A 25000-nucleotide genomic window follows, 5' to 3' on the forward strand; every position below is an offset into this window, starting at 1 on the left:
TTAATTATAATATATAATTTTTATGCAGAGGAGGCAAATGTCAGGACTTCTTTATTTTGAGCTAAGTCCTGGTCATTTTTAAAAAGCAGAGCAACTGCTTATATGTTGGGGTTTTTCACAACATGTAGGAATATAGCATTTCATTATGTGGAAGGCTGAAACATGAGTGAAAAAGTTTGCTGGGTGAGCTTCTGTTTACATTTTCGCATCACACTTAATTTGCTTGATATCTCTGCCACAAGTGGCCGCTTGGGAGTCTTTGTCCTTCCCATGCATTTTATTTAAATGCTTCTAAAACCTCCTCGTTGGGATCTGAACCCATTAAAAGAAGATACATGTTAAAAAAAAAAAATTAAAGGGCAGTTCCAAAGTTGTATTACACCTTCTTCGTTTCACTAGGCTGCCTTGGCAGAGAGCAGTTTGCCTTTGCTTAGTAACCCGGGACTGATCAATAATGCATCCAGTGGCCTGCTGCAGGCCGTCCATGAAGACCTCAATGGCTCCCTGGATCACATCGACAGCAATGGGAACAGCAGTCCAGGCTGCTCACCGCAGCCGCACATGTAAGTGCGTTAGCAGACCCCGCGACGGGAAGGGCCTGTACGCATATGCTTCTAGGATTCAGTAGTCTTCTGAAGTTAGTGATGGCATATGAGTACAAAATACAGTTTTAAGTAGAGTTCAATTGCCCCGTGTTCATGATACGAAAAAGTGTATTGAAATCAGTCTTAATGCATCTTTTAGATTCTCTCCAATGTCCCATAATTATTATACTAGCAGTCCTCTACAAATTCTTAGCACTAGGAGCATTCTCTTGGGGGTACAGCAGGGTCTAAGATGAGTCTACATCTTATGGGTCATTATCACAGTTTGGTTTGTATGGGGCAATAAAAATATTCATGATGGAATAAGTTGTCGTAATTTTTACTACTATTACAGGTCTCTAAACCATTTATGAACTGTAGTCAAGATATTGCCCGTTTTTATAAACCGTAAAATGCAAAGTTTAACTGTTAGCCACAGTTTACATAGAAGCTAGTAAAGTGTAACTTTTTGCCTGTCTTATAAATCAGTGTAATTACATATTCAACTTTAATTACTGGTGCGTCTGTATTGGCAAGGTTTATATGTTATATTTTATGCAAGACTACGATTCCTATTAATATTTAGCAGCTAACTATATCATTAATTACTCTAAAATCTTTCCCCTACCATCTTTTTAATGGAGCTGAGAGAGTAGATGTATTAAAAATTGATGTTTTGTGGATTTCAGAAATGTGTATGACACTTTAAAAAATGCCTGGCCTTATTCAGTAGGCCAAGCATATCAGTTTCTTGTTTACTAAAAAGTATTGACCTTGGTAGAACTTAGCATTCGGGGGAAAAATTATAATCTGAATAATAAAGTGTATACACCACGCAGTTGTTAGGATGAACCAACACTTAGGTCCATACTTCCTGGAGTTAAACATCATATACTTCTAGGGGCGCCTGGGTGGCGCAGTCGGTTGAGCGTCCGACTTCAGCCAGGTCACCATCTCGCGGTCCGTGAGTTCGAGCCCCGCGTCAGGCTCTGGGCTGATGGCTCGGAGCCTGGAGCCTGTTTCCGATTCTGTGTCTCCCTCTCTCTCTGCCCCTCCCCCGTTCATGCTCTGTCTCTCTCTGTCCCAAAAATAAATAAAAAACGTTGAAAAAAAAATTTAAACATCATATACTTCTAAATTTCAGGTTATTGAGGTAAGACTAGTACTTTCTCTCATTTTTATATTTTCCCCCCATCTCTGCATTAAATGTCTAGTCAAAGACCCGAATGAGAAATGTGGTCTTTATACACGCCTATATCCATTTGACCTTTCCTAGGATATTATTTTTGTTGACTTTTTAAACATCTTCTTCTATTTGACATATTAATGTCTTTAAGATCATGAGCTTAATTGCTTTCTAGCACTTTTACCCTATCACCTTTGCGCAAAACACACTGTGAACATTAATGTGTTTTATCAGGTTCCGAACCATTACTCTCTCAAAATGGAAAAATTTGTCTTTTGGAAGTGTCTTTAGATGTATTAAATAATACAAAAGAAGTAATAAAACTCGAAGTAGAAAGAACATGAATATATGCTCTTGAGAGCAGGAATACTCTAAAACAAGGAAAGTGAGCAATCAGACAAAAGTTTTTATACCTCTGCTTTATCCTATCAGCCAGGCAGTGGGTAGCTTGAGGCCTTTTACTTTCAGCAGTTCTCCTGAGTATGCTGGTGCTCGCTCTCTGTATAAAATGCTAAAACAATAAAACTTTAAAGAGCAAACAAGAGTTAGATCCTGTTTTCCCCTTTTTAAAAAAGACCTATTTCAGAGAAATGAAAGACGTTCATAATGAAAGTGTTTAAGCTGCTGCTGATATAACTCCCTGTGTTAATATGCAGCGGATACTGGTGGTCGTGTACCATATGGAAAGGGTGCGTAAAGAAGTGTTTTCTTAAGTGTGAGCGTCCAGTGATAAGAATATTGAAATAAACATTAATGATTCAGTCAATAGTTTGTTAAACATTTTATTTTATAACCTGAAATAGTCATTGGGCTGAGCTATGGCATTGCTGGGTTAGTTGTATTTTTTTCTTTTGGCAGTTGCTATTTCAGACTCTTCATTTTGTTATTTAGTTGAACTTAATTGTGAAATATTTCAGCAAAAACATAGGATGTATAAAATAATATATAAAAATTATGGATTTAGTGCCTGATGTACTGCCACTATAGGTATATAAAGCTAAAATGTTCATAGTCAATTTATTGTATGCTTTCTGCCAATATGAATTAGTGCATGTGGAAAAATAACTTAGGTGTGTTTTCCATAGAGAGGTATAAGGAAAGCTTCCCTTGCCTGTTGGAAGTAGATTTCAGGAAAAAAAAAATCCGAGGAAGACCAAATCTGATCTTTTCCTAATTTATATAAATTACAATCAAGTTTTTAATTATCTTGCAAAATATTGACTTGTCATTCATTCTTCGAATCTGTTTCTTCTATCATTAACTTTTTGTGTATTGGACGTCAAATATTATTGATGGCATGTCACTTCAGCATTCTGTATCTTCATCTTTTTAGAGTTTGAATATGCTCGTACTTAAAGAATGCTAAGCATTTTATGTACGCTATGGGGCAAAGGAAAAATATTATCGGATTCTCACAATCAAAATTTGGCTACATATAATTAAATGCACTTCCAAGTACTTTGTAAATTAAACAGAAGTGAAAGAATTGTTAAAGAATATTTAAGTTGAATATTTCTGTGCCCTGAAATAAAGCCATGGTACTTGTTGTTATTTTGGAAGGGAGTAGTTCTACTGATGCAATTGGGAATGAGAAGTAGAAAGGCCTGCTGCTTTTGGTATATGGGCTCTAGTGACATATCGTAGGTGTTCCAACCCCAGATTTAGCACCTAATAGCTGAGTAGAATTCATTTCTTTCCTCAGTTTTCTCAGCTGAAAATGAGGTAACTAATAATAATACGTACCTCATAGGATTCTTTCAAATGAAATGAGTGCCTGGAAGATAATAATTCCTCCCCATGTCCCTCACATAGTTACTAGCTTATATTACATCTTGTAATACCTCATTGTTACTCTAAGTGAAACTAAATATGCTATTAAGATATTTCACATTTTAATGCATTTTTAAGGTAGTCCATAAATGTGTGTTTAGTTTCCTTGACCATCCCTTTCCTTTTCCTCTCACCCCTTCTTATAATTCATGAAGTAAGCCCATCCACAAAAGGAAACAATATGACACAGAAGTTTATGGTAGTGAGCAGGTTACTCAGAATCAGCAGGATAAGGGATTTTTGAGAAAAAAAAAAAAAAAAGATGTTATTTGAGGTTATAGATAATGAACAATCCAGATGAATAATACCAACCCAGAATAGGAACTCATGATATATGCCTAGAAAACATTGACTAATAGGTTTGACAGGAATTTAGAATACAAAAAGGAAAACAGAATTTAGAATGTATGAAGTGGTGGTTAGTAGACTATTGAGTGTCTTAAATATCAAGCTGTGGTGGTTTTTTTTAGGCTGTATGGAGCCTCTTAATGTCATGAGCTTGAGTTTCACACTGTCAGAGATGTGCTTTAGGAAGAGTAATCTGGAAGTGTGCTAAACGAAACTCATACCTGGTAGGATATTCTGGAGTTGGGAGAGACTGAGAGCAGAAGATTAATTCTTGTGGTAGCTAGTACCTGACTTACGTACAAGCCTCAGAGTGTCGAGCAAGGAATCAATACAAGAAGTATTATGAGAAAAAAGACCAGATAAGACAACCCACTGAATGTTGGGGACAAAGAGGAAAATTAGGAAAAGTCATAGCAACTTTGGAAGCTCACAAAGAAAACTAGAAGTTGTAAGAGGACAGGCTCAAGAGGGAAAACGATGTGTTCAGTATTTTACTTGTTGAATACAAGAGCCTAAGTGTCCTTTGATTCAAGAAACTGAGCCTCTTTTGTTTGTTTGTTTAGTCTTTTTATTCAACTCCAAAATGGTATAATCAAAATCCAAATGGTAACATAGTAGAATATTGAAGTATTCTCCTGGGATTGGTAGAGATGTTTTGAAATTTTAGAAGATTGGAATAGCTACAGATTAGTGCTTCTTATAAATTATTTTAGGAGAACGGGAGATGTCAAATTGTGATCCATATTCTGCAATTTGATGCTCCATATTTAACACTTTCTCTTCACTCCAAGTTTTACTCTTAGAATGCCCTGAATGAAGGCTTTTGCCAAACTAGTGCATTCATTTTGCATTCACTACTTGCCTTTCTGCCTTTTCCTTTTTTGGCTCTTCATCTCCTTCCCCTTAACCTAAATTCTGCCTTTTCTTAGGAGCCTAGTCCTATTTTTCTAGGAAGCTTTCCTGAGTAACGGTGCTATCATGACGCACACTTTGCTCCACACTTTGGAAGAGCTTACTCCACATACCATTTACTGGTACTAACAAAGCCTGTGTGTGAATGTGTGCACAAGCCTACTGCGTGCTCACTTTGCAGATAGCCCCAGCTGAAGGACAGATACTATGTTTTGGATGTATCGTACAATATGAAACCTCCGACATGCTAACTCATACCAAGTAAGCACTTGGTAACTGTGTGATGACTATTACGAAGAATCACATGGAAGATGAGTTTATGTGAAATGGTTTGACTTCACAATGTAATCCCTACAAGAGGAAAAGCCAGGATTCTCTCTGAACCCTGAAGACAAAGGGAAAACAAGGGATTTTTAGAAAGAAGAGATGACTAAATACAGTGTTCGTCTTTATGAGGGAACTCACAGATCTTTCTAAATATTGGTAGAGTAAGTTCGTGAAGTTTTATTTTGAATTTTAATTATTTAGTTTATATGTATTTTATAACTGTTCAAATTTATCAGAATAGTAAGTAGCAGCCCCCTTCACCTCATTCGTGATTGTCCTCTCAGATCTTGTTAAATTTTATTTATCTTGTTGAAGGTGAATTAAAAAAGAAAAAAAAAAGTACTGAAATTAATGCATTATTAATCAGATCGAATGTTCAAGGGGATTTTAGAAAAAGGAAGAAAGGTTAAAGCTAGGTAGAATAATATAGATTCTACATAATAAGTTTTTTTAAACTTGATTTGACTCTTTTCAGCCAAATAGATTTTAAAATATGTATTTTATACTGTTGTTAAAGAGTTATAGAGTCATCATGGTCTGAACAAATGTAAAGAATACTTCCCTAGGGCGGCTGGGTGACTCAGTTGGTTAAGCGGCCGACTTTGGCTCAGGTCATGATCTCGCGGTCCGTGAGTTCGGGCCCTGCGTCGGGCTCTGTGCTGACAGCTCAGAGCCTGGAGCCTGTTTCAGATTCTGTGTCTCCCTCTCTCTGACCCTCCCCTGTTCATGCTCTGTCTCTCCCTGTCTCAAAAATAAATAAAACGTTAAAAAAAATTAAAAAAAAAAAAAGAATACTTCCCCTGGGGCTCCTGGTTGGCTCAGTTGGTTAAGCTTCCAACTTCAGCTCAGATCATGATCCTACAATTCGGTTCATGAGTTCAAGCCCCACGTCGGGCTCTGTCCTGACATCTTAGAGCCTGGAGCCTGCTTCAGATTCTCTGTCTCCCTCTCTCTCTGCCCCTCCCCTGCTCATGCTCTGTCTCTGTCTCTCAAAAATAAACATTTAAAAAAATTAAAAGAAATAAGAATACCTCCCCTAAGTCTGAGCTGTGTATCATTATTATTTTAGAATACTCTTCCCTTATGTACCTCATGCCAATATTTCCTGCTTACTGACTTCTCAGAGTTCTACAGAATATGGATAAAATTAAGTTAGATACTTGTTTTATATCAATGTTTGCCTCTTAAAAAGACTACTTACAGAGGATTGATGCTGTGTTCAAGCGGAAATAATTTGAACTTACTCCCTTCTCCCACAAGTTAAACATAACTGAACGAAAAGATAAGAAAACATTTGGAGCAGAGTTGGAAGGTGAACTTGTACTGGTAGAATCAGTCCATTTCCTGTCTCCTTTTAAACCTGAAGCAAAAAGATAAGTTTATTGATATACCTACCATATTTAGTTCAACTTGGTTCTTTTTTTTTTTTTTTTTTTTTTTTTTTACTAATCAGTTGTTTCTCCTTGCTCTCAATAAGTTGGTTCATCTTTGCTTTTTTTTTTTTCTCTTTTGAAACATGTTAAGTGAGATTCCTATTTTTGTATTTTCAAATTTTGTTTCTAGAGATCAAAATCAATGTTCTTCCTAGACTGGTTTTGTATTGAGGCCTTTACTCACAAAGCCTTCCATTGTCATGTCGTTCCCCTTTCTGATTATTAGAGTCTCCTACTGTTGAGTTTTCAGATCATTTCTTACATGTCATTCCTGAATCCTTTCAGCCTCTGTGTCATTTCAAAGTTCTACTCGCTAATAATATTCTACATTAGTTGCAGGTGATTATTATTTTCTCCCTCTTATTAAAGCAAATATTTGAAGTTTGAGAGTTAATGATCTTCCATATAGAATCAGAATGTTAATATGGTTCATATAAGACTAGAAAATAAATCTGTTGTCCTTAGAAGCCAAAACTTTAGAGTAATGAAATCAAAGGCTGAGGCATCACATAAAAGGAGTCATATAGTAGTATTTCAGGACTGCAACAGGGATCACATTAATCTTTTTGATTAACATGTTGAACACGTATTCTACATGCCCCAGAACTTTCTATACAATGTGTGTCCCAGTCCTCTTTACAGCATCTTCTGCTTCTTGAGAACCTCAGTGGTTGTATCATTCCAATGATAAACTTCAGCCTCTCTTGGCAATTATATTTTGCAACCAAAGAGCACTAAAAAGGACCTCCGGACTCCCATTTTGTAAAACAGTATTGAAAATCTAATATAAATCGTGACTTGTCATAGAACATAATAAAGATATTCGCGTATATAATATTGCCTTGCTTCCTTCTCTGCTCCTTGGCTGCCTTAAAATTTAAATTGCACTTTGTAGGTACATGCAGAATTTGCAGACCCTACACCTTCAGTTGGTGACATTTTATGTAAAATCCCTACAGACCTTAGATCTCTCTGTGGACAAAAGCATTTACAATTAAAGTGGCTCTGTATTTCAGAGGAAAGCAGTTGAAAGTGACTGACAAGTTGAGCAAGTAGAATGCTCTCTCTCATTGTTTTCATGCTGGTTAAGCCCGCGCTATTTTGCTGATATTTTGGATCATTAAGAGGCATTTTGAAAAAACAAAAAAAACAAAAAACAAAACAAAAAAAAGAGCATTTTGAAGCTCTAAACATAAAAGCTTTTTTCCCTTTTTCTTTCTTTCTTTTTTTTTTTTTTTTTTTTTGCTTTACATACGTTTTTGCAGATTTTCTAATTCACAACTTTTCAGTCACCTTTAATTTTTATTTTGATTTATTTATTTATTTATTTATTTATTTATATTTTGGTCCTAGCATTTCTGGGCCTCATAATTCTCATTCTGAGTTAATTCCATTTTTATTTAATCTCTAAACTTTTCATTAACTTTGCTAGTTAGCTTTGAGATCTCTTTCCAAAGTGATTGTACAGAACTTATGATTATGCCAGCTCTTTATCATCTCATCTTTTTTTTTTTTTTAAGTGCTACAAGTGTGGCTCAGTGGCTGCTGTTCTTTTTTACATTATTCCAGTCCCCATATGTGGCACTTACAACTCATTCTAGTTCCTCTTAATAAAAAGATCCTCCCAGAGGTACAGAGCCTTCAGCTAAAAGGTGTTGTCTCCCTACCGTGCCAATTGTGGGAATTTGTGGGTTCCTATAGGGTTTTGAAGGATTTTTATAGAACTATACAGATGATATCTGACATCCATGGCTTGAATCCCCACCATTTAGGCAAAGTGTGTCGGAAAACTTTTAGCTGACAGTACTGTAGCTTACTGATTTTATTTCATATCTAAAGAAGATACCTTGTTAGAAGGAACATCTTCATTTGCACTAACACGGGTTGAACCTTAGAAATTTCTTTTCTCTAAGGGTCAAAATGTCATTGACTGCATTGTTAGAAAAGGAATATTGCTATGCTGTATTAATTTCTTCCTACTTCTACTACCAGGGTGAAATGAAGATTTTAATATACCTGTATGGTGTTTTAACTTCAGCTTTTGACATGGGGTTTGGAAAGTGGATGTATATTTGGCAACTATAGGAATTTTATGACCATAGGTATTTATTACATGAAGTCAGCTATCATTTCAGAATATTACTTAATGTGAAATTACTTTCCATGATGAAAAATTATATTTTAATATATGTTACAATTATATGTATTTTAAATAGTTTATCAGAATTTAAAATTGATCATTAACATGAATGTCACAATATACTTGAATATTTTGACACCAAAAACTACAGTATAAAACTTTTTACTGGGTTTCTCTATTCCGTAAGCAGTTTCTATCATTAGAATAGAATTAAATAATTCATGTAAGCAACAGATGATCAAATAGTTTAATATAACTAGTGGAAACTAATGTTCTTTTGTTCATTCAACATAATCTTTGAAGACTGAAAATGGAGTAACATCATCAAAACATTTAAAAGTCAGAAGTAACAGTATTCATTCAATGTATACTCATGCAGTGTTACCTTACTCTATAAAAATTTGCATTTGCAACATTAAATATAAGATCCCTTCGCTGGGGTACCTGGGTGGCTCAGTCCATTAGGCTTCCGACTTTTGACTTCAGCTCAGGTCAGGATCTCACAGTTCATGAGGTTGAGCCCCACATCAGGCTCCATGCTGTCAGAACAGAGCTTGGAATACTCTCTCTCCATCTCTCTCTGTCCCTCCTTCATCTATTCTCTCTCTCTCATTCTATCTCTCTGTCCATCTGTCTCTCAAAAATAAATAAATGAACGTTAAAAATAAGATTCCTTTTGTTAATTTGCAGGTTAAAAAAGGACATAATGTATTAGATTTAGAATAAGAGGTAACTATTGGCTTTATTCCCTATTTCAATCTTGTGTTTGGAACTAATAGAGCATAACTTAGCGTAGTTCAGGAGAAAACTGAACACTGAGCCAACACTACAATTTAATTTGAGCAGAGAAATAGTTTCAGCAGAGCGGCCAGTCTCACAGATTAGACAGACCTAATGACATGAACCATATGTAATCCTGGTGGACAGCAATCTCTGTAAAGATATCCAGGAGAGAGCTTCATCAAGAGCCAGCAGTGGATGGACAACATCCCATCAGGCAATGTGGCAAAGGGAAATAGACCACAGTCCAGAAAATGGGTGAGCCACATTGGGGGTGGGGGGCTAGCCACAGCCGTAGGGCCCAGTTATAGGACTTTGAGGGCAAAGTCTTCAAGGAGCCAGAAGCCAAGTTATCAAAGAGGGAATTAGGAACAGGGATATACATTTTGTGTACCTTTATACCCATCCTGACATTTTTGATTGAAACTTACTCCAAGAAACAAGGCAAACACATTTCTTGGATGAATAGTTCAAAGGAGTTCCGGAGCAGCAGCAAAGCCCCCTTAATGGCTGAGTGTCAAGATTTAATTTAGATTTTCTTTTATTTCACTGGCCTACAGATCAGAAATATAAAGATCCTAGATCCACAGCTACATGTTGGTTGAACGTTTCCATTTATGAGACACAAAATTGAATAGTACCAATTATATCTCAACATGCAACTAGTTTTAATTCTGAGATTGGGCAAAATCTGCTCATACTCATCAAGGATCAAAGTAATTACAATTGTATTTTCATTTTATTGCAGCTGTTTGGGTCATATCTATTACTTTTATAAATCAAATAGAATGATAAATCATAATGAATTTTGTTGTTATTTTTTTTTAAGAGCACTGCAGCAAAACTATCTGAAATCATTTGGGAGCAAGCCTTCAAATCATGTAAAATCCAGGTCCTTTAAACAATGTTGCATAAATTTGAATAAATTTCAGTATAATGCTGAAGGTAAGGGCAAGAAATCTTAGAGAAATTTTGATACACATATATATGCGTACAATTTATAAAATTATGTTTTATTAACCTTGGTCCACCTTTTTGTTATATTTCTTAGAACTTCTATTGACTTTAAATGGAACTTTAGATCTCCATCTTGGGGTCAGATCCATTGGGATGTAGGATAGAATTATAAACTCCATCCTTGAGACTGGCAGTGTATCTTAGAAAAGAAATTTTTATTACAGTTATCTGGAAACAATATTCCTTTCAATCAAATAAATGGCTGTGATTTTTAGATGACAGATTAAAGGAGATATAAGATTTATTAACTATATTAGGATTAAAGTTGTATTCTGACCTTAAGATGAAAAATTAAAATTCATTTGTCAGTTTATTTTTAGCCAACGCAAAAAAGGTGTAGGAAATTTAGCAGAGCATTTTCTAATTATATTCTGAATGAAACAAGTGATACAAGGTATACATGGAAAGAGGAATCACTTGTTCACTCCAGTTGTTCTGTCTTGCTCTTCCTGGTTGCACATTTCTGGGAGGAGGAATATTTTTATTTTCATCAAGAGATAAGCAGAATTTTTATCTTTTGAAATGGGGTAATAACTTGAGTAGTAGTTCCAAGTACTGTTCTAATGGTAGCTATGTGCAGACTCATTCAAATCAAAACAAAGATAATTCAGAAAACAGTAAAAAATTTGTGGTAAATGTTATTTTAATTTACAGAAGAGAAAATCTTGAAAAATAATAAACTGGAAAAAATTTAACTATACTAGTAAGTATCTGTTTTGTAATTTCTTTAATAAATTTATAGCTAATTTTTCATGTCTAGTGGCTTTAATATATGGCCTTCTTATTGACTTTTGTAAAACAGAGAATTATTTCTCTGCCGTGTGTTTAATTTAGGAAATAAAATCTGTATTTTGGCAGAAGGAGGATTATTATATCAAAAGAATAAAATCTTAAGTAAAATTAAGCAAACAGTTTCTTAATGTCAGTGTAGGTAACTTTAGTTGTTTAATTACTCACATTAGGCTAAGATCATCTCTCATTTTAAAAAAATACTATGAAGAGCACCTGGGTGGCTCAGTCGGTTAAATATCCAACTCTTGATTTCGGCTCAGGTCATGATCTCATGGTTTGTGGGTTCAAGCCCCACATCGGGGCTGTGAGCTGACAGTGCAGAGCCTTCTTGGGATTCTCTCTCTTGCCTCTCTCCCTGTGCCCCTGCCCCACTTGCTCTCCCTCTCAAAGTAAATCAATAAAAGTACAACGGAATTTTTTTTCTTTTAAAATCAAACTTTTCCTTTTAAAACTTTAGTTTCATTCATTACCTTATTTCTTTGATATGTTAAACTAAAATACTTCCTAAACAAAATATTACTCTAAAAGTTACAAGTGTTTAAGAAACAGGAATTGTTTCTCATTTCAACCTGACTTTATACAAATGGAGATAACTAAACTTGCAAATTTTATAAATCTACCCTTAAATTCCAAATATAATTATATCATTTCCTTGTATTTATACTAGAAGGAAATGAGTAAAATTGAATTTCCACAATCTCCATTTTTCATATGCTTTCTAAATGTACATCAATTATCTCACTAGTTTTCGTCTAAAACTTCTTCTTTGGGAGAAAAAAAGACTTTTAAAAAATTATTTGATGTGATTGAATCTTCTAAGATACCAGTTGATAGAAGTTAGCTACTCAAAAGTAACAAACAAAACTAAAAATTGAGTGTCATGAAGCTAAATCTTTGTGTCTTAATAAAGGATCCTGTGCTTATATTTTAGAATTCATTGTACATCGTTAAAGCAATGATATTTATGTAGTAAGCATAAAGATTGCACAATTAGAAAATTTGAACTAATTGAATCAAATTTTTTTCAAGCATATATAAAATTGATAGTTAAAGTGCTAATCTTAAGCACTGGGCGTTGTATGGAAACCAATTTGACAATAAATTTCACCTTTTATTATATTATTATATTATATATAATATGTATAATATATAATATATATAATATATAATTATATATAATTATATATTTTATATATAATTATATATAATTATATATTTTTATATATATTATATATATAATATATATTATATATAATTATATATATAATATAACATATTATAATATTATATATTAATATAATATATTATATTAAAAACGAAAACAAAAATTATATATTAATATAATATATTATATTAAAAACAAAAACAAAAACAAAAACAAATAAAGTGCTAATCTTATAATTTTATTTTTTTATAATGCTTACATACTAGTAGTTATCATTATTCATTCTACAGTTCTGTGCCAAGAACTAAATATAGACATTATAAATAGTTAAAAGAAAATCCCATCTTATTCAGGTATTTCCTTTTAATTAGAAATATTTTGATTTGGGGGCACCTGGGCATCTCGGTGGTTGAGCGTCCAGCTCTTGATTTTGGCTCAGGTTGTGATCTTACCATTCTGAGCTTGAACCCCGTATCAGGCTCTGCACCGGGCATGGAGCCTGCCTAAGATTCTTTCTCTCCCACTCCCTCTGCCAGCTTGTGCTGCGTGCTCTCCCTCTCTCTCTCTCTCTCGAAGAAGAAGAAGAAGAAGAAGAAGAAGAAGAAAAGAAGAAGAAGAAGAAGAAGAAGGGAAGGGAAAAGAAAAGAAAAAAGAAAAGAAAAATTTTGATTTTTTTGGTGAAATAGTGAAAACCTATACAAATCAATGGACAGCATATTAGCCTATAGCAATACTCATTATACTCTGGTATTTTTTAATGTTGTTAATCAACAATTAGGACATAATGATAAAAAAGAGGTAAAGAATTTGTATGACTATAAATATTTTCTGTTGGAGTTAACCAGTGTATATACCATGCAAGTTAAAGGTATCCAAACTAAATAAATTGAATAGAAGTAATGCATGGTTTAAGGACTATACATATTTCAGGATATACAGTATGTTTCTCAAAGTACTGTAAATATGTTAATTTTACTGGATAAATATTGCTATATTGGGTCAAATATAATCAATATCCACAGTAGAATTGAAGCATTAGGGCCCTAATACTATTTCTGAGAATAGTTTTTTGAGTATTCTCCCAGGAGTAACATTTTTTTTGTAGTAATGATTCATAGTTACTGATAGAAGCATGTTTTATCCTTCAGGTGTGCTACGACAGGGGAAAGGTTAAAAATATTCTTACTGGATTTTTAAAAGATGTATTATACCTCTTCATATAAAATGTTTATTATTCTTTTAAGTAGGTACACTGTATGAAATATATTATAATTTTTCTGAAATAACTAGGATTATCTAAAGAAAAGGTACAAAGATATCTCCTAATCATTAAAACACAAAAACAATTTTAATCTAGCATTACCTTTAGTTCTGACTTACAAATGTGTGATAAAAGTAACTGTACATTTCCTAAAATTACCCATATTGTAGATATGAGCTATTAATTGTAATTTTTACAAAGCATTTGTGCATATACCATAATACTTAAGACTTAAAATTTTCCCAATAAGTGTCCCCTTAGGATGGACACTGGGTGTTATATGTAAGTGATGAATCACTGGGTTCTACTTCTGAAGTCAAGACTACATTATATGTTAACTAACTTGAGAATAAAATAAATAAATAAATAAATAAACTAAAAAGTATACATAGAAAATAATGATACATGCTGTCAATAAATAACTAGCACATTCTTTACATGATCAATTAACCTGGTTTTAGATCAACCTTGAAAATTCCTAATTTCTTGATTGAATGACCAACAATTTATCAAATACTACCATATCTCTAGTCCTAAAAAATAAAAAAAGAGAGAGACTTAAAATTTTATCATTAGCTTCATGGTGTTAGTAAATATTGTATTTCTGAAAGCCTCAAACAAATTTACATTGTGCCACTGAGTTTCTCATAAAAAATGACATATAAATATTTTAATTGTTACATTTGATAACTGTTAAATAAGGACACACTGTTGTGATTCTACAATCTAACATCTGTTGACTTAAATATATTTGGAACATCTCAGTTAAAGAGAACTTTATTCATAGTACTTTCTTAATCTTAAAAACAAACAAACAAACAAAACTAGGACGAGTGTATTGGATCTTTTACTTAGTCTTGAATAAGAAGAAAATGAAGACAATTTATATTCCTCTAAGGAATATATTATGTGACCACAATCTGAAAAGATAACCCCCCCCCCATTGTAATTTGACTCTTTGCTTTAGGATATGGGCAAAAATTAACATTTCTTCTGCCTTTCATGGTGCCTTGAGTGCTTATAAATTTCATAACCAAAGAACCAACACATTTCTTTAGGCAATGAATCAGTCTATTAATGTAGCTAGGCCTCTGTTTGTGCTTTGGTATATACTATTATTGAGAGTGGTCTGTAAAAGTGAGAGAGAAACTGGAGTGTAAAAATCAACTGCTACTTGGCATTTCCTTCTACTAGAGGTTTGGCAGGTTGAACATCACAGAAATAAGTTTCATTCATTTGATTGAATAAACATTTAATGAGCAATTATTATATGCAACGCACTGTGCTGGAAAGTGGCAGATGGTCTATACCTACAAAGAGGTAAAACTCTGGTAGAGCAATGGATATCTGCATAGATAGTGAGAGAGACCAAGTAAAAGAATGAAGACAGTTACCAGCCTGATTGTAAATTCAAAGAACTAAGTGTAGGCACACAGAGAATCAGAAAAGGCTTTGTGGGAGCTGTAGCTTTGAGTTAGGCTTCACATGAAGTAAATTTTTAGGGTGAACTTTATGAAATTATTTCTATTTGATGGATTTTGCTTACAAAAATACCAATCAAATTTCTCAACCTAATATTAAGCAGAGATGAGGTAAGAGAAGATAGGTGCAAAGGATTTAAGGATTACAAGCAAAGGTGACTATCATTCAGAGAATGGGCAATAATTCCTTTGCCTTGGTGTGGCAACCAGCCTAGAGGAGAATGCCTGTGGGATGGGATTGGACAGAGGGAGCCCTATCTTAGAGTTCGTTAGCCTCCAAGCTGATGATAGGGTGGGGGCATTTTTAAAAATCACCAATTATTTGGAGTTTCTTAACAAGACCCTCATGGGTATATGTTACCTACTTTTAAAAAGGCTTACCTCTTTTCTTTTTTTGTTACTCATCTCTAGAAATAGTAGAGTTTTTGGACTTGAGAAAGTCACCACACTTTACGCACTTTTCCTTCGCTATTCAGTTTTAAAATACGTTTTTAAAGTTTTTGTTTAAATTCAAATTAGTTAACATACGGTGTAATATTAGTCTCAGGTGTATAGTGATTCAGCACTTCCATACAATTCCCGGTACTGATCACAAGTGTCCTCCTTAATCCCCAACCCCTATTTCACCCTTCCCCCCCACCCACTTGCCCTCTGGTAACCCTGTTTGTTCTCTGTAGTTAAGAGTGTTGGTTTCTTGGTTTGTCTCTCTTTTTTTCCCCCCTCTGGTCATTTGTTTCTTAAATTCCACATACAAATTAAATCATATGGTATTTGTCTTTGACTGACTTACTTCACTTAGCATAATTCTCTCTAGTTCCATCCATGTCCTTGCAAATGGCAAGATTTCATTCTTTTTGATGGCTGAGTGATATTCCACTGTACATATATACCACTTCTTCTTTATCCATTCATCAGTTGATGCATACTTGGGCTGTTTCCATAATTTGGCTATTGTTGATAATGCTGCTATAAACATTGGGGTGCATGTATCCTTTCAAATCTGTATTTTTGTGTCCTTTGGGTAAATACCTAGTAGTGCAATTGCTGAATCTTAGGATAGTTCTATTTTTAACTTTTTGAGGAACCTCCATACTATTTTTGAGACTGGCCACACCAGTTTGCTCTCCCACCAAGACAGCAAGAGGGTTCCCTTTTCTACACATCCTCGCAAACACCTGTTTTTTCTTGTGTTCTTAATTTTAGCCATTCTGATAGGTGTGAGGGTGATATCTCATTGTAGTTTTGATTTTATTTCCCTGATGATCAGTGATGTTGAGCATCTTTTCATGTGTCTCTTGGTTATCTGGATGTCTTCTTTGGAAAAATGTCTATTCATGTCTTCTGCCCATTTTTAAATTGGATTATTCATTTTTTGGGTGTTGAGGGTTTGTAAGTTCTTTATATATTTTGGACACTAACCTTTTATCAGATATGTTATTTGCAAATATCTTCTCCCATTCCAAAGATTGCCTTTTAGTTTTGTTGATTGTTTCCTTCACTGTGAAGAAGTTTTTTTTTTATTTTTATTAAGTCTTTAAAATAACATAAGAAGGGGTGTCTGGTTGGCTTAGTCTGTTAAGCATGCAACTTTGGCTGTGGTTATGATCTCACGGTTCATGAATTCGAGCCCCATGTCAGGCTCTGCATTGACAGCTCAGAGCCTGGAGCCTGCTTCACATTCTGTGTCTTTCTCTTTTTGTCCTTTTCCCACTTGTGCTCTCTTTCTCTCTAAATAAATAAATAAACAAACAAACATTAAAAAATATATAAAGTGACATAAGAACACAAAGTAAGGATTAAAAATATATAAAATATCTAAATATCGAGTATCAATAGCCTTTATGAGTTTTTTTGATCATTTCTGCTACTGACTGCTCTCTTAATCACAAAGACGACTATAGAGATTCATTTTCAATATCTTCTTATCTTCCAGTTTCTAATATCTCCCACTTTCTGGGATCTACTTCTCTTCCTTGAGCAATTAAAACAGAAAATATAAAGATTCATCAAAATTGTATATGAGTTATGGACAGTCATCTCCTCTTTTAACTTCTAGAATCTTCTTTTAAACTTGAGATAGAGCATGCACACACGCTGGGGAGGGGCAGAGAGAGACTGGGGAGAGAGAATTCCAAACAGGCTCCACACTGACAGAGCAGAACCCGATGTAGGGCTCGAACTCACGAACCATGAGATCATGACCTGAGCCAAAGTCAGATACTTAACTGATTGAGCCACCCAGGTGCCCCAACCACTTAGAATTTTGGACATAGATGTAGGTCCTTCTAGCTCCATGGTAGAGCATAGGAGGGAACTATTTCATATACACATAAATTTAGGATCAATGGATGCAAAACCGTTTTACTCCGTGGCCTATAGCCTAAATTTTTCACTGCTCTCCACTGTTCCTAATCCCTCCACCTTAGTCCTAACCATCATTACCTGTTACACTGTTTTAGTGGTCTCCTAACTGGGAATCCTCCCTCCAGTGTCCTACAGTCAGTGTAAGCTTTGCAAGTTAATCCTCCAAAACTCTTCTATCTTTTCGCTGCCGGGCTCAGAAACCATCAATAGCCCTTCAGCTGGCAGAGAATAAATTTTAAACTCCATAAAATGCAACTCAAGGGCCCTTCACCATCTGACCTTGCTCTGCTTTCTAACATATTTCTTTATTACTAACCCTCCTTTCTCCATGGCCTCTGCACACTCTCAGGTTTCCCACAACACATTTAAGATTATCCATTTTCCCCATTTCCACTCAGAAGGTCCTTTCCCTCGTTTCTGCATTATGAACATTTTCACATATTTCAAAGCCTGCCTGAAGTGACACCTCCCTCTTTCATAAAGTACTCACTGATTGCATTGCCAGAATTTACCTCCCCTCTTTCCTAACACTTTGTCAACTGTGGTACTGATCACATTCTGCCTGGTATCAGAGTTACTTTTGTATACATCGTACCTCCTATTACATTGGAAACTATGAAAACAGGAACTATTGTTCATATCAGCCCCTAGCCCAGTGGTTTGCACATAATGTCTGTTGAATTCTTTTCACTTTTAACAAGAAGTAACTTTTATCCATCTAGAAGCACTTCCCTTTCATTTACTGACTTTGTACCTCTCTGTCAGAGAGTAATAGCAGACTTTACATCTCTCAGTCACTAAATACTTGCTCTCCATTTATCCAGAGAAATTCCAAATAGCATTCTAGTTCTCCCAAATGCAAGTTATATTAAATTAGGAGGTGGGTTTATCTTCTTTAAACTAGAAATATAAATCACTGCATTTCTGTAGAAAATCAGAGGTAGTGGACTACACAGAATAGCTGAATTTGAAATCTTCTATTTGGGGGCACCTGGGTGACTCAGTTGGTTAAGCGTCTGACTGGCTCAGGTCATGATCTTGTAGTTCGTGGGTTTGAGTCCTGAGTCCGACTCTGCTGACAGCTCAGAGCCTGCAGCCTGCTTCAGATTCTGTGTCTCCCTCTCTCTCTGCCCCTCCCCCACTGACACTCTGTCTCTCTCTCTCTCTCTCAAAAATAAATAAACATTTAAAAAATCTATTTGGAGCGCCTGGGTGGCTTAGTCGAGCCCAATGTTGGGCTTGGCACTGACAGCACTGACAGAGCAGAGCCTGCTGGGTATTATCTCCCTCCCTCTCTCTCTTCCCTTCCCCCACTCATTCTCTCTCAAAAAATAAAAATAAAAAAAACTTTTTAAGAAAAATCTATTTCATGGAAAGAAAAGTTTTTAAACCATTCGCAATGAATTTGTGGATTCTTGTTTGAAAGAATATCCACTATTTACCAAATGGATCATTTGCTTTAAAATCAAAGATGAACTTGTTTCCAAATCCACCTACAGAAATATGCCATATTTATCAGGTTAAGAACTAGTGAGATACAATAACAATGTGATACAGTGAGCCACGTCCCCTGTGTCTGTAATGACGTAAAGAACATCAATCTCACTCTGACAGTAAGAGCCAATAACATGTAACTATTATCTCTTAGTGCCAATAATTAATTTAACAAAAGTGTATGGAGTACTTTCCATATATAAGAACATATGTAAGAACAATTACTTTCCATATGTAAGAACAATGTGATACAGTGACTATCAAACATGATTACCTTCTTTCTGTGTCCTCCTGTGCCAAAGGTTTGTACTCTTACGTCTGTAGTAATACAGATGCCTGGCTTGTGTTAGGTGCCCAATAACTAAATAAATGGCTGGCAAAATCATCCAATCCAGACTTCGTAGACTCCTGCCTTAAAATATGTTAAAAATACGTCTCTTTATTATCCCTATTCAAGTTTTCAGACAACAAAAAAAATCAGTGACTCCACTGGTTTTATTCTTTCTTTCATTATGTCCATAAGTTAAAAAAAAAAAAAAAAGCTAATGTTTTGATGTTTCAAATGCATATCATCTATTTTGTTCCTGGAAACAACTGATTTTATTTGTTTGAAGTAGCTTCTACTTTACTTATTATTAAAGACTCTGTTAAGGACTGCAGTTTAATCTGTACGATGCCTCAAGCCATCCCTGAAGGAAGCAGCACATAAATTTCAAATCAGTGAAAGGAAAACATGGCATGATGAATATCGAAACCATCCTCAAACCCAGAAAGAACTATCATCAGGATAGTCAAGGATTTCTCTCTTTTGTCCACTTGAACTTTCTCTTACTTTATTGTCTTAAAAGAATGCCATTAAGAGTATACATACATTGCAGGTCTTCTTAGAGGCAAATCATCTTTCCCAGCTGTGAACTCCTCCTGTCTCAATCGCTCCTTCTCTTAGTACACTTATGGAGGGCAATCTTGTAGTTATCTGGGTACATATTTCTTCCATATTGGACTGCAAATTCTTTGATCGCTATTTAAAGCCCCCACAGTGCCTTATATATGGAAAGTATTCCATACACTTTTGTTAAATTAATTATTGGCACTAAGAGATAATAGTTACATGTTATTGGCTCTTACTGTCAGAGTGAGATTGATGTTCTTTACGTCATTACAGACACAGGGGACGTGGCTCAAAACACAGCACAAAGGAATTTTTGGCAGGAAAAAAAAAATTCCCCAACAAGTGTATGTTTATTGCTAGATCTCTGAAAATGTCCACTTTTGAGTCAACTTTGAGTTAACCTATGTAAGGTTTCTTCAGCTAAACATACACTATCAGACTCCATAAGCCCTAATGTGCACAGCAAATGTGAGGCAGGCCTGGACCATTCAATGCACACATGTTAATGATTTTAATGGCAAGCTAATGATGAGCCCTGGGATGGATGATGGAGGAGAGTAAGTGTAGGAGGTCGGTGTACAGGGCTTTTCAGTGATGGCCCTTCTACTCTGAAATTTGCTTTCCTCCGTTGATCTAAAAATGATCCAAGATATGACCTGGGCTTCTGGTTTAGTGTTTCTGTGTTCAGGAAATTATTAGTAAATAATTCTTTGGAATAATTATATTAATATGTCATGTTATTTTGTTCCATTGACTTTATTACCTCAAATGTACTTTTAAGGAAGCGCAGCTGTTACTAGGATTACTTTAATAACCCTAATGCCTGGCATCTGATATTTGGGTGACATATATCATTCTTTTATGACTTTTCTGATATAGTAATAAAAATCTCACATTGGGAGAAGGGCTAAAATATTTTTAGAGCTAATTAAACTCATACAGTGTTTAAAATTAGATCATGTATTTATACATATCTTCTCTCAAATGTATTTAAGGTTGTAATTATATCATGACTGTCTCTAACATTCATTGATCACTTATGATCCAGGCACTGTTCTAAGTGGTTCACATATATAAAAAAAAAAAATCACTTACTCCTCCTAACAACTGTATAAAGTGGGTACTTTATTACTCCTCCTTTATGAGTAAAGAAAAGGACATTCAGAGTAACTTCCCAGTCACACAGCTAGGACGTAAGGAAGCCAGGATTCAAACCCAAACATTTTATCCTTAAAGCCCACTATATTATTAACCACTTAACCACTGCTACGTGACCAAAGGTTATAAATGAGGTGCCTAAATTACTCAGTATTACTTTATACTATACTTATAAGTTAATCAAAATACCAAGTACATATAATTTACTATTTTAAATTACACCCTAGTAATTAGAACCTATAAAATATTTTCACTGGAGAAGAGGATACAGAAGGCAGAATTGGTGAGCACTGAACAGAGAGGGTGTTTCTTTAAAAGCATTATTTTATTTGAATTGTCAGAAATGTTTCTATGGTGGAGGGGAGTATTTTCCCAAGAAAAATTAATGATCTTACAGTGGTGTTAACACAGGGTACCTTAAAAAAGTGAACACTACAGGGGGCACCTGGGGTATCTCATTCGGTTAAGCACCCCACTCTTGATTTCAGCTCAGGTCATAATCTCACAGTCATGGGATCAAGGCCCACGTCAGGCTCCCCTCTCTCAAAATAAATGAACAAACCGTAAAAAAAAAAAAAAAAAAGAAAAGAAACAGTATAGAAATATCCACGTTTTTTCCTAAAAAGAAAATATCTGTAATGGGGACAAAAAGGGAAAGATGTTGCTAATGGCCACAGAAGAGATTAATGTCTTATTTGTCCTACAACCCACGAAAGGCATGTGGTTTCCTTGTGTTCAATTTCCCTTCAGGTGTCATATGGAGCATGGAAGCATGGAGATCCAAAAATGTGAAATATAATATGAATGGGGATAATCATGATGGAATTTTATTTTTATTGAAAAAGATCCCCCCCACCTACAGGCATAGGTCCTATAACTTTCAAACAATCTTATTCTCTGAGATGCTTAATCTCTCTTGTTACTTTTTAATTTCTTTCTTAGATATTGTGCTGGTAGCAATAAATATTTTAAAAATTGAGTATTAATAATGATTAGCTTTGGTTATAGTTTATTTTTAGTAAGTTAGCAGTCTAATACTGTAGCCTTAAGGGAAAATTTTATTTACATCTTTCCCAGGTCTCATACCTTGTTTGTGAACTAATTCTGGATGGTAAGGATTCTAAGTATACTTAGTTCCAGAGAGAAACTTTCCCTCTCTCTCTCTTTAAAGTAGGCTTCATGCCCCACATGGGGCTTGAACTCATGACCCTGAGATCAAGAGTTGCATGCTCTACAAACTGAGCCAGCCAGGCACCCTGAAATTTTTTTAGAATTAGTGCAAATGAGGGGCACCTGGGTGGCTCAGTCAGTTAAGTGTCCAACTTCAGCTCAGGTCATGATCTTGTGGTTCACGAGTTCGAGCCCTATGTCAGGCACTCTGCTGTGAGCTCAGAGCCTGCTTCAGATCCTCTGTCTCCCTCTTTCTCTCCCCTCCCCTACTTGCGCTCTCTCTCTCTCTCTCAATAATAAACATTAAGAAAATCTCTAGAATTAGTGCAAATGAAACTCTGAGTGACTTGATGGCACGTCATTTATCCAATCAACACATATTTACTAGGTGCTTGCTATATCCATTGCTCTCCTGATCTGTGAAGTTCATGGCCTAGTTGGCAAGACTTGGTACCGCCACCACTAGAAAGAATTAAGTTCAGTGCACTTGATGAAGGCAACATGGGATAGCAGGAATAACAAGATTCCAAGAAACATTGCAGAGGCCAGCATGTATACTAGTCCTGGCTTTACCTGTACTTGTAACACTTGGAAAGTGACTCCCACTCTGTGCAATAGGAGCGTTGAATAAAATTATGGTACAGTTTTAAGTTTCAAAGGTTCTGTATGTTCGAGCATCAGAATGATCAACCAAAAAAAATGCTTTGGAGGGGCTAAGTGGGAGATCAGTGCACACTGGTCAAGTTAAAGTCTTTAGAAGTAGATAAAAATTGATCTGTAAAGAGTAGACAGGATGTGCGTGGGTAAAACACAGAGCAGGATGGAATTTGGGGTTCTGTGTACACACAGAGGTTTGAAGAGGGCCCATAGACTAAGTCAGCATATAAAGTGATTTGGAGTAGCCAGCTGAGCATGAATGATGTTTGGCATCTGGAATAAAGGTTGTTATTCAGAAATGCTGTTGTTTAAGGGTCAGTTGAGTCCTACCTGTTGAGAATGGCTGAGAGTTTTTGGCTTAATCCTGTCTCATCCTCTTGTCTCACTTCAGACAGATTTTTGTTCAAGGCAGTGATGTAATGAAATAACTAGCCCTTGCATAGTAAAATTCTTCAAAAATGCAATAGAACATACCTTTATAGCTATCGTGTTTAAAAAATTATCCCTATGTGTGTGTGTTTTAAAAATGCATACTGTTTGATATTCCTCTTTATCCAGAACTTGAGTCTTTCCCACAGGTTCCTTATTCAGTTAAAATCCAACCCGGAAAAGTAAACCCAAATGAATTGGATACCCCTGATATGGCAGCACTCTAGCTGAGGGGCCAGTGAAAGTGTGGCAGGAAATCAGGAAACAGAGTCAGAGAAGGGAGACCACTTACGTCTTCTCAGAGCCCTGAACATTAGGACATGCCAACTACATATGAGGTCACATCTTTAGCTAAAATATGGGGTGCCCAAAATAATATTAATTGACTTGAGTGTAATCCCATAAAACAGTGCTAGATATCTATGTATATCTTACCAGCTGTTAAGTATCTGTTTAGAAATATTCAGCTATTTAAGCTTGAAAATTTTGAATATTCATAGGTCATTTATGAGGACCTAATTGGAAAAAATTCTATCATATTAACCTTAGGAGTTTATTCTAATTATTTCCAGTACTTAGAGTTTAGCATTTACTAAAATGTTCTGAATCCCAGATTGAACCTGGAAAATCTAAAATTATAAATTCAACTTATAGTGATTATTAAATCCAAACGTCATTTTTAATAAAAGTCATTAAATGAATATGAACTTTCACAAGTAATCTTATTAGAAGATTTCATTTGTATATTTTAGATGGTACTTTGGGAATATTAACATTAGATTTAATAAATGCTTAAAATTCTGGACATGCCTATGTGATACCATACTAACGAGTTGGTTTATCAGTCATTTTACTCAAACTATTGTCTAGTTCAATGAAACCTTCAGTTAAAGTAGTTGTTGAATTCAGTTGGTAGATTTTTTTAGTCAAAATAATTGGTTTTGTCTTTGAAATAATCCTCATAAACAGCTTTTATAATTTCAGTACTTTGCTATCCTGAAATCATTTATAGGTACACACACACACACACACACACACACCCAAGCGCATGCTTATACATCATTCCAGTACCTCCATGGTGTACATTTTATGCACATGAACCAAATAGTTTATTCATCACATAAAAAAGTATCTGCAGATTCATCATATGCATATATCAGAAGCCCTACTTTTCTAATTTATAATTTATTCTTTAACAAATAACATTAGTTATTTCAGGGCTCCTGAGAGAGTTTTATTTAATAATATCTTGTGCAGGACAATAAATAATACCTTGCAAACTACAATGGCTCCCTTACATCAGTAGTACCGTGCTTTGGATTTAACACAACTTTTTACACACATAAAACGTACACACAGTAATGTCAGTTTCATTAAATATCAATGACAAACTCTCTCCTTGGCTTTTTATTTGTATTGGCTACAATATAATTTCATGATTTACCCCACAGAGTGCAATAATGGTCTTATAATGGCCACTTCCCATAGACTCTAACCTACCCCTAGGGAACAATCCATACTGAGAATTGCGAGATTAGAGCTGATAGAAGCTGGATACAGTAGAAACATTGGGGGACATT

General features: G+C 35.0%; 1 protein-coding gene across 1 annotated transcript in view; it reads left to right on the forward strand.

Moving 5' to 3' along the window:
- Nucleotides 1-25000, forward strand: part of FOXP2 (forkhead box P2) — a 566168-nt gene that overhangs the window by 532421 nt on the left and 8747 nt on the right. Inside the window, exon 19 of the mRNA XM_049641717.1 lies at nt 400-563. Coding sequence (XP_049497674.1) covers nt 400-563 — 164 coding nt within the window. The remainder of the gene's footprint in view (nt 1-399; nt 564-25000) is intronic.

The sequence above is a fragment of the Panthera uncia genome, chromosome A2 (assembly GCF_023721935.1).
Source record: "Panthera uncia isolate 11264 chromosome A2, Puncia_PCG_1.0, whole genome shotgun sequence".
Classification (NCBI taxonomy): domain Eukaryota; kingdom Metazoa; phylum Chordata; class Mammalia; order Carnivora; family Felidae; genus Panthera; species Panthera uncia.